At 34.8% G+C, this 18,174-nt stretch overlaps 1 protein-coding gene across 1 annotated transcript; it reads right to left on the bottom strand.

The window, feature by feature from the left end:
* Nucleotides 1-16,486: 16,486 nt before the first annotated feature.
* Nucleotides 16,487-16,915, bottom strand: LOC131180667 (uncharacterized). Its single transcript, XM_058148019.1, has one exon. The coding sequence runs from the start codon at nucleotides 16,913-16,915 to the stop codon at nucleotides 16,487-16,489; it is 429 nt and encodes a 142-aa protein (XP_058004002.1).
* Nucleotides 16,916-18,174: the final 1,259 nt, after the last annotated feature.

Raw genomic sequence — 18,174 nt, 5'->3', positions numbered from 1 at the left:
AATTTAGTTTAATTATCCTTAGGGTAACTTGGTGAAAATTCAATTAATTAGGTTAAATAGAAACTTAGGGTTGTTTGAAATTAAATTTTTTTGTCAATTAAATTCTCAATAATAAATTAATTTTAGTCATTTGGTAAATATCATTTAAATAATTAGCAATCCCATAGATAGGAATTACTTGTGTATGAAAACTATTTGTAAATAATAACCTTTTTGTGAATTTCTTGCATGTGTAGGATTAGAATTGCATTTTTAGAACAAAGTTTAATAGAGAAATAATAAACAAGATTTTTAGAAATATTAGTAGAGGACTGACACTTGAATTAACGAGGTTAGACCAAGTGTAAGGGTGCCTAACACCTCTCCATTACGTAACCACTATCCCAAACCTAGACATTGGGCTATTGTAATGATGGTTGTGAAAACTCTGCAAGGAGTAAGTTGCCATCTATGACCCTCGGAAGAAACACTGAATATGTTCCAGTTATTACTCTGGTGACTGCTCTATCTATGCCTTCATGGCATAAATCTTTAGTACCGTGGTAGTGTTATGGGAATACAGTGCTTACCAGTGGTTCCATTCTATTAGGATTGTATGAAGTACATATCTAGGAAATATTGTCTAAGGAGGTAGTACTTAAGTGAAACCATTGTGACTCCATTATCTTTCTTAGGTATTACCTGGTGCATTTTATATAATTCTAGTAGATGATATTTCACCTCATGCCTTACTACGAGCCCCCACCTTACACACCACCACAGATCATGCATGATCACATAATAAACATAACATATGCATAACATAGGGAAAACTAGTGGATCATCCAAATTCCATCATTCATCAACAACAATTATGCAAAAAATGTAAGATATTCGGGTTCTAGATACATACACCTTAGTAAACAATGAAATGATACATGTGGATGATCATGAATCATATTTAAAGGATTTACATTTATTAGGATTAGAATTACTCACCTCTTGAAGTCTATCAACCACCTAACACGAATGGTAGCTAGCCTCGGATCCTTAGCTTCTCGAATCCCTCAAGTCTGATCCTATAACATTGGAACTTAATAAGTTATTTGTGTGACACCCCTTACCCATCTACAGTGTAGCCGAGCAAGATACGCCACACAGTGTGCCGGAGCACCAAATCATATTTCAATTCAATTTACCCTTTTTACTTATTTATTTACATTGTCCATAAATTTTATAGAAAATCTGGCAGAGTTCCGGCTGTAAATTGGAAAAACAGTTCTTCTGAATCTGTTAAAAACAATTCCAATAAAATTATCACATCATTCTCAGTCAACCACCAATATATTCTCAGTAATTTCTCAATTGACTTCAGTATCTCAAAATTTAATTCAATTCATATTACAGTCAACTCAATGAGAAATGCTCACAGTATTTATTACTGAACATAGTTCATAGATAATTACATCAAAAGCCAAATTACATGAATTTATAATATACATTACAAAAGTTTACAAAATACAAAATATCAAAATATTAAAAGTGGCATAATGTCCTACCAAATGCACTGCAATGTGAGGTGACTCTGGACTCCGAGCACAGATCTGAAGGCTCACCCTATATGAGGCCTGCTGGACTCCCCAGCTATGTCTCCAGTACCTGCGCGTGGCAAAAGCGACGCGCTAAGCAATTCTACTTAGTGGTGACAATATAAAATAAAATAACTAAAATAAAGTAAATATGCAGAATGTATGTTTACATTTTTGGTAGACTAAATTTCTATATATTTATTGCAGTATTATTCGATTAAAATTTGGTAAAATTTATTATCATTGCCCGAGTAACCCATACTAGTCGACTGGACTGGATAAACGGGTAAACTGGCACTGGGTACTAAGTACCTCGGACCATCACACCATCGGTCACATTGTGTTTCCTGGTGTGCAATAGAACAACTAATAAGCTGTAATAATTATTAAGGATTAAACCCAAGTATAATATCTCAATCAACATAGCCAAAGGCTATTTTATCACAAAATGGCATGAAGCCATATGTAGCACTGCTAACAGAACCCTATTGGCATGCCAACATATCCAAAGCATTCTTGCTAGGTATACTAGGGCATATTACACTTTTAAGTTTCACAATTCTTAAAATTCAAGTTTTGGTGTTACTATTCAATTCATTAGTCAACAAAATGTTGACTTTTATATGGACAATAGGTACATTGGTTTTAATACTCCCAACATACCACATTTTGCATTCTAAAATTGTTGGTATTTATTGCTAATACAATTTCTAAGCTTAATGTTAATTGTTCAAAATTTTCAGTTTTCAAGCTTTGTGTTTACTGTTCCATTAGTCATTTTTGCAATGGGAATTTGGCAAAATGATCAACGTGAAAGTTGTTCCTTATTTTGTCTAGTTATATTTCCTTTTTTGAATCACTCCATTTGGAGTTTTGTAGCTCAAGTTATGGCCCATAAACCACAACTGGCCGGATTATAATTTTTCCAGAATTTCTGGACTGACCAAATCTACAGTATTTTGAGCAGTGACTGCAGGTCACTTTTTGAATATGTTATGATCATAATTTGAGTTAGATTTCTTCATGAAAGTTGTAGATCTATATCTCAGCTTGTTGTTGGTAAAATTTCAGGTCAATTGGACCTTTCTACACTGAGTTATGACCAAATGACTGAACACTGTTCATTTGGTCATTTTGCCGAGGCAGAATGCAGGTCACCCAGATTAGGGCAATCTTTAGGTCAACTTGGTTTGATTTTCAGGGCATGTTTTCTTCACCAAAGTTGTGCCATTATGTGTCTAGTTTCATGTCCAATTAGCTTTGCACCAATTGAACCTCTACAACTCTAGTTATTGCTGCCCAAACCTGCTGGACTCATGCCCAGTCCTGCAGGTCACCAAGGGCAGCCACACCAAACTCAATTCCCACTACACAACCCACTTCATTTTTTATTCAAACAAAACCAAATGGTCACTAATAGACCATTAAAACCTACTTTCATCATCCATGATCAGGGTCGCATTTTCACCCCAAACCCTAACTCAACTATCTCAAACCATGCATTATAACTTGCATTTCATTACTCCACTTAAGAGATTAATACCAAGGGTAGCCATACTACTATTTTAGTTCCATGAAAATCATCAAAATCTTACCACAACCAAGGCTGCAAAAAATATGGGATGGGCATACACATAGTATTTATTAAATTTCTTTGTAATTTTGCACTCAATCATACTCCTTAAACATGAATTTAAAGAGAAAATCAAGTTTAAGTCACTAACCTCTAATGGAGTGAAATTCCAACTTGCTAGGGTTCTTCTTTTTCTTTTCTTTTTGCTCCCAGAAGACTCACCAAGATGTAAGAACAAGTTTTTGTGTTGGGAACATAGGGTTTAGTTGGGTAAAAACTATGGAAATCAAGCTTTAAAAGCTTGATAATGGTGGCCATGGAGGGAGAGTGAAATGGCAAGGAAGAAGATAAGAGGCTATTGATTTTTTTTTTCTTTTGTTTTCTACCCATTAAGTCTTTTTAAACATATTAGTGCCATGTGTCAACATGTGATTGGGTGGGAGAATAGTAATGACATCATAATGATGTCATAATCCTTTTTTTTTCTCATTTTCTATCCTTTTCTTGTCTATTTAATTTTAATTAAATTTTTAACATTATTTATTCACATTTTATGTCGTATAAATTATTTATATAAATGCACAAGTTGGTCAAAAATCATCTCTGAAGACGAAATGACAAAAATGCCATCCGTTTGGCTTAACGAGCCAAAATAATGTGTACCAATAGAAAAAATTTTCTAAGCAATTTCTTGGCATTCTAATGCCATAAGAACCTCAATGACCCTTCTTTAGAGTCCCAAAAATTATTTTATAATTTTTCCTTCGGGTCTAGGGTTGTTAACGGCCTTCACCATCACTTTCCCTTCAGGTTACTCATCACTGGGGTTTCGACTCATTTAACCTTAGTGTATTTGGTTTCTAAAAATTTTTCCTTGATTTTTATGAGCATTATTTACTTTCTTTATAACTCTCCACTTTAGTCTAATTATAATTTCAAACATTCTAACTGTTTGGACCGATATTGGTTACCGAAACAGTAGACTGTACGGATTAGCTAAAGTGAGAATGTTACAATTTGAAACTGTGAAATTTTATACACATATCAAACATCTTATTCTAGGCCCTTAGGAACTTTAAAATCATGTTTTGAAACCTTGGAATTAAAAGAGAAATAAAGTTGGCAAAATAAAGTTCGGTTGCCAGAGTCTTTGTTGACCCCGTGTAGCTCAAAATGAGCATTAATTTTGATGATAATAAAACTCAAAGGGAATCTATCTAACACAACTTTAAAGTGATGTGTAGATTCTTTGTCTTATTGCTAAAGAACTTTTGAAGTTACATCTAAGGAGAAAGAATACTCAAAGGCATTTCAAGACAAATTCAAAATAAGAAAAGGACAAAATTATGGAACCCAAGACTCAAAGAAAAGGTATGAAAGGCATAGTATTAAAAAATTGAGTCTTAGGTCTTTTGTGAAAAGAATGGATGAGAATTTAGTCATATGGAGCTCAAAAATGAAATTTTATTTTCTGATTACTTTTTCTCATCATGACCTTGGATACTACCATTGAAATATTTTTTAAGGTCTAAATCATTTGACATTGCAAGTTGAGATATGCAGCTGTTGACTTAGTTTGCTAACTGGTTTGCTAAATTTTTTGGTTTGCTAATGAGTTTGCTAAAAATGTTAGTTTACTGACTGCTCCTAAAATTTCATTAGTTTGCTAATTTATCAGAGCTGCTCAACTTCGCACAAAAGGACAAAATAACGGCTATTTTGTCTTGGACAGTGTGTATAACGTTCCAAAAGGGTTTCAAACGGTCTAAAATGATTTGGGAATATAAATACACATTCTTTACTTCATTTACATTTGATGAAAGCCTACATTTGAACTCCAACATTGATTTTTCATTTATTGCTTTCATTCAAGAGCTTTAAAGATTTTGAGCTTCCATTGGCAAATCAACTCATCTCTTCTTTATAGTTTGATTTGTATTGAGTAAGAGTGAGTGTTACAACATTGAATTGCATTTAAGAGAGGTTGTACAAGCACCTATTAAAGCTTGAGAGAGAAAGTGCTTGTGATAGCACTTGTGAAGGTTTCAAGCTACCTTGGTAAAAGCTTGGTGTTGAAAAGTTGTAAAGGGCTTTTGGTCTCTTGCCTTTAAAAGAGCAAATAGTGGAGAGAAGACTCAAAGAGGGTTCTTTGAGAGAGTGGTTGTAGGCTAGTTAAGCCGAACCACTATAAAAATCATTGTGTTTGATCTCTCTAACCTTGACCTCTTTACTTTTGTGCAAATTTTTCCTTATATACATGATATTGAATGTTGGTTGAATAGATTGAATTGATAAATTTATGGACATATTGAGTGACTTGAAAAATTAGTTGTATATTGTATGATGGATGCTTTGTCAAATATTGCCATATACTTTGATTGAGACTTGAATTGCAACTTAGGAACACATTGTTGAAGCACATATTACTTTCATTTTATATTGAAAAGCACCTAGTTGAACAAAGTCACAATTTTTCATTAGGCTACAAGCAAGGGCCGAAAAATTGTTAAAGTCCAATTCACCCCCCTCTTGGACTATTTTGGGACAACAAATTGGTATCAGAGCTTATCTCTCTTGCTTAGGGTCTTACAACCTTAGAGTGATCTACAATGGCTAGTTCATCTAGTAATTTTGCCGGTATACCCGCACCATTAGTTGAAGGCTACTCAATCACTAGACCACCACTCTTCAATGGCACTAATTATTCATTTTGGAAAGTAAGAATGAGAAATTTCATACAATCTGTAGATATTGATGCATGGAGAATTATTAAAAATGGTCCACATGTTCCTCAAAAGAATGGTCCAGGAACTACAAAGGTTCCAAAACTTGAAGATGAATATGATGACAATGATTGGAAGAAAATCTCTATAAATATTAAAGCTATTAATATTTTGCATTGCTCACTTGACCTTAATGAATACAATCGTGTTTCAGGATGTCAATCTGCTAAGGAAATTTGGGATAAGCTTGAAGTGACTTATGAAGGAACTGATGTTGTTAAAGAGTCCAAAGCAAACCTTCTTATTCGAGATTATGAGCTGTTTGAAATGAGGCCAGGGGAGTCAATTGCGGATATGAGTACAAGGTTTACTGATCTTGTAAATCTTCTCAAAGCACTTGGTAAAAGATTTGAGGAAACTGAACTTGTGAAGAAAATTCTTAGATCACTTCCAAAGTCTTGGGAAGCAAAGACAACAGTTATCCAAGATACCAAAGATTTTAAAACTTTCACCTATGATGAACTCATTGGTTCTCTCATTGCACATGAGATGGTATATAAAAAGGATGAAGTTGAAAATGAGCAAAAGAAGAAGAAAAGCATTGCTCTCAAGTCAAACATAGATGAAGATAAGAAGAAAGGAGTTGCATTCAAAGCTGATTCTAGTAACAACTCAAGTGCTTCAAGTGAAGATGATGATGAAATGGCTATGCTTGCACGAAAATTTAAAAAAGCTTTCAAGAAGGGAGGAAGCAAATACAAGAAATTCTTGAAAAAGTATACTCCCAAAGATAAACACTTCAAAGATTCAAAAGAAGAAATTGTATGTCATGAGTGTCACAAACCTGGACATATCAAGCCCAAATGTCCATTACTCAAAAAGAAGAAAGGAAAAGAAGATAGGAGCAAGAAAGCTATGAAAGTAGTATGGAGCAACAGTGAAGAATCTTCAAATGATGAATCAAGCGACAAAGAGACTGCTCTTCTTTGTATGATGGCACTTGAAGAGAAAGTCGAGAGTTCACAAAAGGAAGAAGAAAGTGACAATGAGGTAAATTCTTATGAATCTCCTAATGTAGAAGAATTTGAACTTGCATTTGCTAGAGTATATGATGAGTATAGAAATTATAAGAGAAAATGCAGTAAAATGAATTTAGAGATTGAATCATTGAGATCACAAAATATTGCCATGTCCAATGTGTATAAAGAAAATGAATTTTACAAAGGACAAATTGCTTTGTTTAAAGAACTAGACTTAGAGTTAAAAACCTCAAAAGGAACTTGTGAAATGCTCATTGAGAAAAATAAAGTTCTTGAAGCTAAAGTAGAGTCTTTGACAAATGATTTGGCAAAATTTACAAAAGGAAAAGAAACTCTAGATGTACTTCTTGGAAATCAAAGAATTTCAAATGAGAAATATGGAATTGGTTTTGATGGTTTCATGAACTATGACAAGTACAAGAATCATTTCATTAAAGCATCTACATCCTCCTTGCCTAATGTTACATGTTATTATTGCAATAAAAAAGGTCATATGATTAGTTCTTATGCACTTAGGAAAGGTCATCTTAAGGTAAAGAAGGTATGGGTACCAAAGGGAACCTTACCTAAGGTCACTAACCCCCAAGGACCCAAAGTTGTTTGGGTACCTAAAATTCAATGATTAAATTTCAGGTTTGTTTCAAAGGGATGAAGGAAAGTGATAAATGGTATATAGATAGTGGTTGTTCAAAGCACATGACTGGTGAAAAGGACAAGTTTTCAAAAATCACAATGAAAGATGGAGGATACATAAAATTTGGAGATAAAGGGAAAGGAAAAATAATTGGAAATGGCACAATAGGAACCAAACCTTGTATTGAAGATGTGTCGCTTGTTGAAGGATTGAAGTGCAACTTGCTAAGTGTAAGCCAACTTTGTGATAAAGGTTTTGAGGTAAAATTCACTTCTTCTCTATGTACAATCAATAATTTAGATAATGACACATTGTTCATTGTCAGTAGATCCAATAATGTTTACCTGCTTGACATGAATAATTTTGAAACTAATCATGGTACATGTCTAGTATCTGTTGATAACTCTAGTTATTTGTGGCATAGAAGACTGGGCCATGTAAGCATGCATACACTCTCAAAATTATCTAAGAAAGAACTTGTTAATGGTCTTCCTAAGATTAATTATGAAAATGAATTTCAATGTAGAGCATGTGCACTAGGAAAGCATACTAGAGCATCTTTTAAATATAAAAATATTGTGTCTACCACTAGGCCATTAGAATTGCTTCATCTTGATTTATTTGGACCTGTAACTCCTACTAGTCTTGGTGGAAAGTCATATGCTTTAGTTATTGTTGATGACTATTCAAGATATACGTGGACATTTTTCCTTGCTCATAAAGATGAAACTTTTGAAAAATTCACCTCTTTTAGTAAAATGGTTCAAAATGAAAAAGGCTTTTTCATCTCATCTATAAGAAGTGACCATGGAACTGAATTTGAAAATCATTTGTTTGAGAAATATTATGATAAACATGGAATCAATCATAATTTTTCAGCTCCTAGAACACCACAACAAAATGGGGTAGTGGAAAGGAAAAATAGGACTTTGCAAGAAATGACTAGAACTATGTTGAGTGAAAATAATTTGCCAAAATACTTTTGGGCTGAAGCTGTTAATACATCTTGCTATGTGTTGAATAGAGTTTTGATTAGACCAATTTTGAAAAAGACCCCCTATGAGCTATGGAAAGGAAGGAAACCAAATATCTCATATTTCAAAGCATTTGGTTGTAAGTGCTACATTTTAAATAACAAGAAGGATAACTTGAAGAAATTTGATGCTAAATCCGATGAAGGAATCTTTCTTGGGTATTCAACAAAGAGTAAAGCCTATAGAGTGTTCAATAGAAGAACTTTGGTTATTGAGGAAACTATTCATGTGTTGTTTGATGAGACTAACCTTTCTATTAGAAGGAAAAATGTTTGTGATGATAATAATGAGCAGGTTTTTGGAAAAGAAAATATAATATCAAGTCAAGAAATGGAACAAATTGATGACAAAGATGAAAAAACTCAAGGAGAAACTACAATAGATGTCCATGATGCCAATGAAGATCAAATCAATGAAGAAATGCCAAATTTGGAAGAATTACAAGTAAATGAGCCTCAACATGATGATTTACCTAAAGAATGGAGATTCCATAGAAACCATCCTCAAGAAGACATTATTGATGATCCATCTCAAAGGATGATGACTAGAGCACAATTGAGAAGATATTTTGATAATGTTGCTTTTGTTTCACGAATTGAACCTAAATGTTTTGAAGATGCTCAAAATGATGAAAGTTGGATTCTTGCCATGCAAGAAGAACTAAATCAATTTGAGAGAAATAAAGTTTGGAATTTAGTGCCTAAACCAAAAGATCATTCAATTATTGGTACTAAATGGGTTTTTAGAAACAAAATGGATGAAAAAGGCAATGTTGTTAGAAACAAAGCTAGACTAGTGGCTCAAGGCTACAACCAAGAGGAAGGGATTGATTTTGATGAAACCTTTGCTCCGGTTGCTAAAATTGAAACTATTAGAATGTTGTGTGCCTTTGCATGTTACAAGGATTTTATGCTTTATCAAATGGATGTCAAGAGTGCATTTTTATATGGTTATATTGATGAGGAAGTGTATGTTGCACAACCTCCAGGCTTTGAAAATCATGAGCATCCAAATCATGTTTATAAACTTACTAAAGCTTTATATGGTTTAAAGCAAGCTCCTAGAGCATGGTATGAAAGGCTTAGTAAATTCCTTTTACAAAATGATTTTCAAAGAGGCAAAGTGGATACAACACTTTTTGTTAAGAAGCATCATAATGATATGCTCATTGTGCAAATTTATGTTGATGATATAATTTTTGGTGCTATTAACGAATCTCTTTGCAAGAAATTTTCTAAGATTATGCAGAATGAATTTGAAATGAGCATGATGGGTGAGCTCACATTCTTCCTTGGACTTCAAATTAAGCAAATGAATGATGGCATCTTCATAAATCAATCAAAGTACATCAAGGATATGCTAAAGAAATTTAAAATGGAAGATTTGAAGAGAATGGGCACTCCTATGAGTTCAACAATCAAAATTGACAATGATGAAAAAGGTAAAGAAGTGGATACAAAGCTTTATAGAGGTATGATTGGCTCTCTTTTATACCTTACTGCATCTAGACCAGACATACACTTTAGTGTTTGCTTGTGTGCAAGATTTCAATCATGTCCAAAAGAATCCCATTTAAGTGCAGTTAAAAGGATCTTTAGATATCTCATTGGCACATACTCAATTGGTTTATGGTATCCAAAATGTGAATCATTTAATCTTGTTGGTTATAGTGATTCTGATTTTGCTGGAAGTAGACTGGATAGAAAAAGTACTTCAGGTACTTGTCAATTTCTTGGTCTTGCACTAGTTTCTTGGCACAGTAAGAAACAAACTTCAGTAGCTTTATCTACAGCTGAGGCAGAATATATAGCTGCTGGTAGTTGTGTTGCTCAAATCTTATGGATGAAACAACAATTGGAAGATTTTGGTTTAAAATATAATCTTGTTCCAATTAGGTGTGACAACACAAGTGCCATAAACTTGGTCAAAAATCCAGTCCAACATTCAAGAACTAAACATATTGAGATCAGACATCATTTTATTAGAGATCATGTTCAAAATGGAAATATCAAAATCGAGTTTGTTGCCTCTGAAAATCAACTTGCTGACATTTTTACAAAACCTCTTAATGAAGAAACATTTTGCAGAATTAGAAGGGAAATTGGTATGTGTGAACCATTTGTTTGAAATTTAATTCATAATAATTTCATGTTTTACATTTTGTTTAATATGTGAGTGATCTGCTGTAATATAAGTTTGCTAAGAAATCTTTAAAGAATATTAGCTAACTTGTTTGTGTACTCGTGATATTAGTTTACTAAGTTGTATGCTAATATTGGGAGACTAAAATTAGTTTGCTATATCATGTACTGTTCAAATTTCAAACTAAAAGGTGATTGTTCTTGAAATTTTCTGTGTGTCCAGCAATGCATTTATCTTTTCACATTTGATATCACATTCTCAATGCTGTGTCAGACATGTAGAAATGTTTATTTGTGCATATAGGGATAGATAGACTTGTTTGAAATATAAAATAAAATAAAATAAAAAGTAAGAAAATTGGTTCAGTTGAAAGTACAGTGACACTGAAAATCGCGGGACTCAAGAGGACTTAAACCCTCTGCCACACGAAACCCCCACGCTCTCTCTCTCTCCTCTGCATCGATTCCCGACTCCTCCCAAACCAAACCCATTCTTTCTTTCCAGCAAAATATACCCTAACCCATTATATATCTCGACTCTCCTTTCCTCTTCCACTCTTCACTCACCGAAAAGCCATTATAAGATTTCATTTTTTTTATGGCTCGCACCAAACGAAAGTCCCCTGTTGCTACGGCTGCTTCGTCTTCGTCCTCAACCTCCAACGATGCCCCTGTCGCCACACTGCGAAAGAAATTGAAAGGGAAGAAAACCTTACCTGCCTCGAAATCAGCAAGTGAGTGTTCAAATCCATCCAAGGGTGTCGAACCCCCTATATCGATGCCAGAAAAGAAAAAGAAGGGACAAAAGCAAGGGATTGATACCCAGCAAAAAATGCGTGCTGTGAAATCTTCAGGTTCAGTGGATAAAGCACTGTTGGATTGCAAATTTATCAAATGGGAGCATTTTAATCAGGTAAACTTTCAATTCAAAGAGCTTTTTGAGTTTCAAGGTTGGTTGGATGTGTGTGAATGAGTATTACCCTAGGCTTGTTCAAGAATTTTATAGAACTATGAGAACAGTTGATGATGAGGACAGATTTGAAGTGATTTTGAATAACAGTATATATGATGTTTCTGTTGAACTGATAGCTACAGCTTTGAAATTGCCCAATGATGGAAATAAAATTTCCACACATAAGGATGTTGCTAGGGTGGCAGGATTCAATTTGGTTGAGTTTGAAAATGAGGTGTTCCCTGTTAACACTACCGCAAATGAAAAGTCCACCAGTACAAAAGCCCTTCAACATATCAAAATCATTCACAGTATGGTGAACTACATTTTCTGTCCTAAATCAGGTAGCTATGGTTATTTGAGTCACTTCGACATGTGTATTATGTGGCACATTGTGAATAAAGTTGGGATGAATTTGGCTTACTTAATTTTCAAGAACATGTGCAAAGCTTATGGGTTTGGAAAACTGCCTTATGCACATCTTTTGACTACTGTGTTTAAAGAGCTAAATGTGAATGTCTCTAAGGAAAGCTCTAGGGCTGACTTGATTGTGCTCAGAGAAATACACTCTGACACTGATGGGAGAAAGAAAAGGTTTGAAAAGGGTGGTTCCTCCTCTGCTAAAGTTGGTTCTGATTCTGCTAGTGAATTTTTGAGTGAAATTCAAGGGATAAAAGCTACTGTCAATGAACAATTTAGTTCAACCAATCAGTCCCTTGACATTCTGAGAAAATATGTGGATGTGGTTGACTACAAAGTGAGTCACCTGCTCACTCAAAATGAGGAATTGAAGAGGCTAATTATGGATCTTCAGCAGGCCAAAGAAACTGGTGTTCCAACTAAAGTTGAGGCTGCTACTCAAGTCTCTGCTGATAAGGGTGAAAGCAATAAGGTTGGTGAGTCTCCTGCTGCTATGGCACATGAAAGTGACCATGTAGCTGAACCTGAGCTTGAACCTGCAGTAGAAGCCCCTGTTGAACATGCTACTGAACAGGTCATTGAACCTGAAATTGGCCTTGCAGCTGATATACCTACTGAGCATGATGGTGAAAAGATTGTAGAAACTGAAGGTGAGCTACCAAAGGATGGTGAAAAGGTTCTAGAATCTGAAAAAGTTGTTGAAACTGCTGCTGCCCCTACACAGCAGAAGGAAGCTTCTCTCAAGGATCACCAAGAGAGTGCTCCAACTCAGCTATCTGCAGTTGCTGCCCCTGCAGCCAAGAAAGGGAGAAAAAGAACTAAATCCACTGTGTCAAATCCATACCAAACTCTCGCTGCTGCTCTTCAACCACCTTCTGATGAAGATGAGGCACAGAAGGGTGATCAAGTGGCTGACCAAGGAACTCAGCCACCTGCTGCTAAACCAACCAGGAAGAAGTTGGTGCCTTCCAAGTCCACTCGAAGGAGCAAAAGACTTAAATGATTCCCATCTAATCTGGATTTTTAGTTTCCTATTTGCATATTTAGTTTACTATTCTGTTTGCTAATATTGATTTTTAGTTTGCTATTGTTCCCTTTACTGTGTTCACATTTGCGCTAACATGATTCTTTTTGGTTATTTTCTCCTGTTTCCTTTTTGATTGATGACAAAAAGGGGGAGAATAGGATGGATATGAATATGTGAATATGTGTGTGAATATGTGTTTATAGGATGGATATGAATGTGTTGATACTTGTGTTGATGGATATGAATGTGTTGATACTTGTGTTGATGGATATGAATGTGTTGATACTTGTATTGATGGATATGTGTTCATACTTGTGTTAATATTTGTGGAACTTTTTTTTGAGAAAATTGTGAATATGCTTTATAGCATAAACTCAGGGGGAGCTTGTGTACAGAAAATAGATTTCTTGGAAATTATGTGCATATATTTAGGGGGAGCATTTTCGGTATACTATACTGCTTTGATTCACATACTCACATAAACTTTCACACACTTTTATTTTTTATTGTTGATTCAATTGAGTTTTGTCATCATCAAAAAGGGGGAGATTGTTGACCCCGTGTAGCTCAAAATGAGTATTGATTTTGATGATAACAAAACTCAAAGGGAATCTATCTAATCCAACTTTAAAGTGATGTGTAGATTCTTTGTCTTATTGCTAAAGAACTTTTGAAGTTACATCTAAGGAGAAAGAATACTCAAAGGCATTTCAAGACAAATTCAAAATGAGAAAAGGACAAAATTATGGAACCTAAGACTCAAAGAAAAGGTATGAAAGGCATAGTATTAAAAAATTGAGTCTTAGGTCTTTTGTGAAAAGAATGGATGAGAATTTAGTCATATGGAGCTCAAAAATGAAATTTTATTTTCTGATTACTTTTTCTCATCATGACCTTGGATACTACCATTGAAATATTTTTTAAGGTCTAAATCATTTGACATTGCAAGTTGAGATATGCAGCTGTTGACTTAGTTTGCTAACTGGTTTACTAAATTGTTTGGTTTGCTAATGAGTTTGCTAAAAAAGTTAGTTTACTGACTGCTCCTAAAATTTCATTAGTTTGCTAATTTATCAGAGCTGCTCAACTTCGCACAAAAGGACAAAATAACGGCTATTTTGTCTTGGACAGTGTGTATAATGTTCCAAAAGGGTTTCAAACGGTCTAAAATGATTTGGGACTATAAATACACATTCTTTACTTCATTTACATTTGATGAAAGCCTACATTTGAACTCCAACATTGATTTTTCATTTATTGCTTTCATTCAAGAGCTTTAAAGATTTTGAGCTTCCATTGGCAAATCAACTCATCTCTTCTTTATAGTTTGATTTGTATTGAGTAAGAGTGAGTGTTACAACATTGAATTGCATTTAAGAGAGGTTATACAAGCACCTATTGAAGCTTGAGAGAGAAAGTGCTTGTGATAGCACTTGTGAAGGTTTCAAGCTACCTTGGTAAAAGCTTGGTGTTGAAAAGTTGTAAAGGGCTTTTGGTCTCTTGCCTTCAAAAGAGCAAATAGTGGAGAGAAGACTCAAAGAGGGTTCTTTGAGAGAGTGGATGTAGGCTAGTTAAGCCGAACCACTATAAAAATCATTGTGTTTGATCTCTCTAACCTTGACCTCTTTACTTTTGTGCAAATTTTTCCTTATATGCATGATATTGAATGTTGGTTGAATAGATTGAATTGATAAATTTGTGGACATATTGAGTGACTTGAAAAATTAGTTGTATATTGTATGATGGATGCTTTGTCAAATATTGCCATATACTTTGATTGAGACTTGAATTGCAACTTAGGAACACATTGTTGAAGCACATATTACTTTCATTTTATATTGAAAAGCACCTAGTTGAACAAAGCTACAATTTTTCATTAGGCTACAAGCAAGGGCCGAAAAATTGTTAAAGTCCAATTCACCCCCCTCTTGGACTATTTTGGGACAACAGTCTTGGACTTCATTGTCAAACCCTTAAACTTTTGGTGCCCATTTCGAGTAGTAGCCACTGTGGCTGCTGAAGTCTTGGACTTCGACTGCCGAACCTAGAATTTCTCCATATTCTTTTATGAGAAACTACATACATCAGTTGCCAAAACAATGGTATTCAGCAATTGAACCTGAGCATTTCTAGAATTCTTAAGTCAAAAACTTGTAGAATTTCTTCTCCAAAAGCATCAAAACTCATACCAAGCTCCCAAAACACAATCCAACCATTCTAAAACCTATTTAAGACCTTAAACAACTCAAAAACATCCTTCAAACTCACATGCATTTAAAGGGAACCTATTTAAGGTTCAAGCAAACTTCAAATTTCCCAAAAGTTAGAAATCCTTAGGTTTAGCTAAGGAAACTAACCATTCAATGTCCATAAACACTTAAATTGCACAAAAAGCAAGAACAAAACCTTATTTAACAATAAAACACCAAAACACAATAAGGAAAACATATTTATGTCCAAAACTTCAACATGCAAAATATCCCCCTTGCTTAACTTTTTCATAAATTCAAAACTCCCAACCCCACATGCAAATACATCCAACAACCTATTACACCTAGACATACTTAGATTCTTTTAAAAGGTCAAAAGAAAAGAGAAAGTACTTATTTCTCTTGAATTGGAGAAGGAAATAAATTGATGATCCTAGCTTCAATCCATTTTCCCCAAGCTTCCCCGTAGAAGAATCAAACTTCAAAATATGAAATTACTAAGAAAAAACTCCTTGGAAAACTCTTTGCATATCTAAAAAGTAGAGAGAGAAAGGCAATAATTCAAGTTGCCTTTGGATAGAAAAAAAACAAGTTGTTAGCCTTTTATACCTTCACTGTCGAGGGACTTTCGACTACTGAAAGTTATAGTTCCAGTTGCTAGAGTCTATTCTGCCCAAAATGAATTTGAACAGTAAAAATGGACTTCGATTGCCGAAAGTCCATGCTTTAGCTGTCGAAGTTCCTTCTGCCTAAAAAAACACTTAAAAACTTTTAGGGATGTAAACCTTTAAAACATTTTTATTTTTAAATACATTTTGAACACATCACACACACACACACACACACACACACACACACACACACACACACACACACACACATATACCTATGCACTTCTACCATTATTCCCTTATCTGTGGAATTTTTGAATTCACCATATTATTCCATCTACAATAGAAATTCTGACGTTGGGAAATGGCAGATGTTACTTTCTTCCCCTCTTAAGAACATTCACCCTGATATGCTAAAACACGCATACAATAACCTAAACACTTAAAACATAACATAGACAAACATAGCAAAGCATACACAGAACAACTGAGGATATTGGTGTAACATGGAGTCACAAGTCTCCCACATGCATTCTTCCATGTTATGGCAATTTCAAAGGACTTTGACCTTAGGTATCTCTTTATTCCTGAGCTTTCTTATCTGTGTATCCACAATCTGTACTAGTTGGTTGACATAAAAAAGATCCTCTGAAATTTCTATGTTTGGTTTACTTATAACCTTGTTCGGATCTAATACATGCTTTCGCAACATAGAGACATGAAACACCGAATGGATCCTCTCCATTTCGAGTGGCAAGGCTAGCTTATAAGATACATATTCGACCCTTTGCAACACTTTGCACGGTCTAATATACCTTGTAGCTAGTTTTCCTCTCATCCTAAACCAGATGACACCCTTCACTGGAGATACCTCTAGAAGCACCATATCCCCCTCTTGGAAAACCACTTCTCTTCTATAGAAATCTGTATAGCTCTTCTGCCTGCTAGCTTTTGTCTTCAATTTTACCCTGATTAAGGGCATAGCTTGATTGATGATTTCCACCAACTCCCTTCCTGCTAAAGCTCTTTCACATACTTCTTCCCAATATATAGGAGACCTGCACTACCTCCCATCTAAAGCTTCATATGGTGCCATTCTAATGCTAAAGTGATAGCCGTTGTTCTATGCAAACTCAACTAAAGAAAGGTACTTTTTTCATGATCCTCCAAAGTCAAGTACACACATTCTTAGCATATCCTCTAGAGTTTGTATGGTCCTTTCTAATTGTCTATCTGTTTGAGGATGAAAAGTTATGTTGAAAGCCAACTTGGTGCCTAACTCATTTTAAAGATAATGCCAAAACCTTGATATGAATTGTAGTCCTCTGTCAGAGACTATTGTCACTGGAGCTCCATGCAACCTGACTATTTTTTCCACATACACCTAAGGCAACTTATTTATAGAATAGTTAGGTCTTATAGGAATGAAGTGAGCAGTCTTGATCAACTTGTGCACTATAATCCATATCGAATCATGTCTGTTGGAGGCTACTGGCAACCCCACAACCAAGTCCATTGCTACGTTTTCCCATTTCCTTTATGGAATGGGTAGTGGGTTAAGAATTTCTGTTCGCTTCTAATGTTCTAGCTTCACTCTTTGATAGACTTCACATATAGACACAAATTGTGCATTCTCTTTCTTTATGGAAAGCCACCAATATACCTTTTTTAGATCTTAATACATTTTGGTGGCTTCAGGATGGATGTTATAGCATTATGAGCTTTTCTCATATTGTCTCTCTTGAGCTCGATATCATCCGGTACACATAACATGTTGCTATACCGCGAAACTCCTTTCCCATTAAATCGAAACTTGCTAATCTTACCTTTCTATACTGCTTCTGCTATTATTACCAATCCAGGGTCTTCATGTTGTTTCTCTGTTATTTGCCTTCGATACGCTAGTGTCACCTTCATCTGAGCTATCCAGGTACCCTTAATTGATAACTCCAGCTGTAACCCTTCTCTAATCAATGGTGCAACTCCTTCAATCAAGGCCACCTTTCTACGAATATATAGCCAAATTGCTAAATGATTTCTGGCTGAGGGCATCTACAATTACATTTGCCTTTCTCGTATGGTATTGGATGGTACAATCATAATCACTAAATAGTTCTACCCATCTTCTTTATTTGAGATTTAACTCTTTCTAGTTGAAAATGTACTAGAGACTCTTATGGTCTGTGAAAATTTCATATTTAACCCCATATAGATAGTGCCTCCACATCTTTAGGGTGAAGA

Source organism: Hevea brasiliensis, chromosome 6, assembly GCF_030052815.1.
Source record: "Hevea brasiliensis isolate MT/VB/25A 57/8 chromosome 6, ASM3005281v1, whole genome shotgun sequence".
Taxonomy (NCBI): Eukaryota; Viridiplantae; Streptophyta; class Magnoliopsida; order Malpighiales; family Euphorbiaceae; genus Hevea; species Hevea brasiliensis.
This window is presented reverse-complemented; position numbering and strand designations above follow the sequence as displayed.

Bases quoted from the DNA above. Each gene is read 5' to 3' on its own strand.
- LOC131180667 (XM_058148019.1), bottom strand. From the start codon at position 16,915: ATGCCCTTAATCAGGGTAAAATTGAAGACAAAAGCTAGCAGGCAGAAG.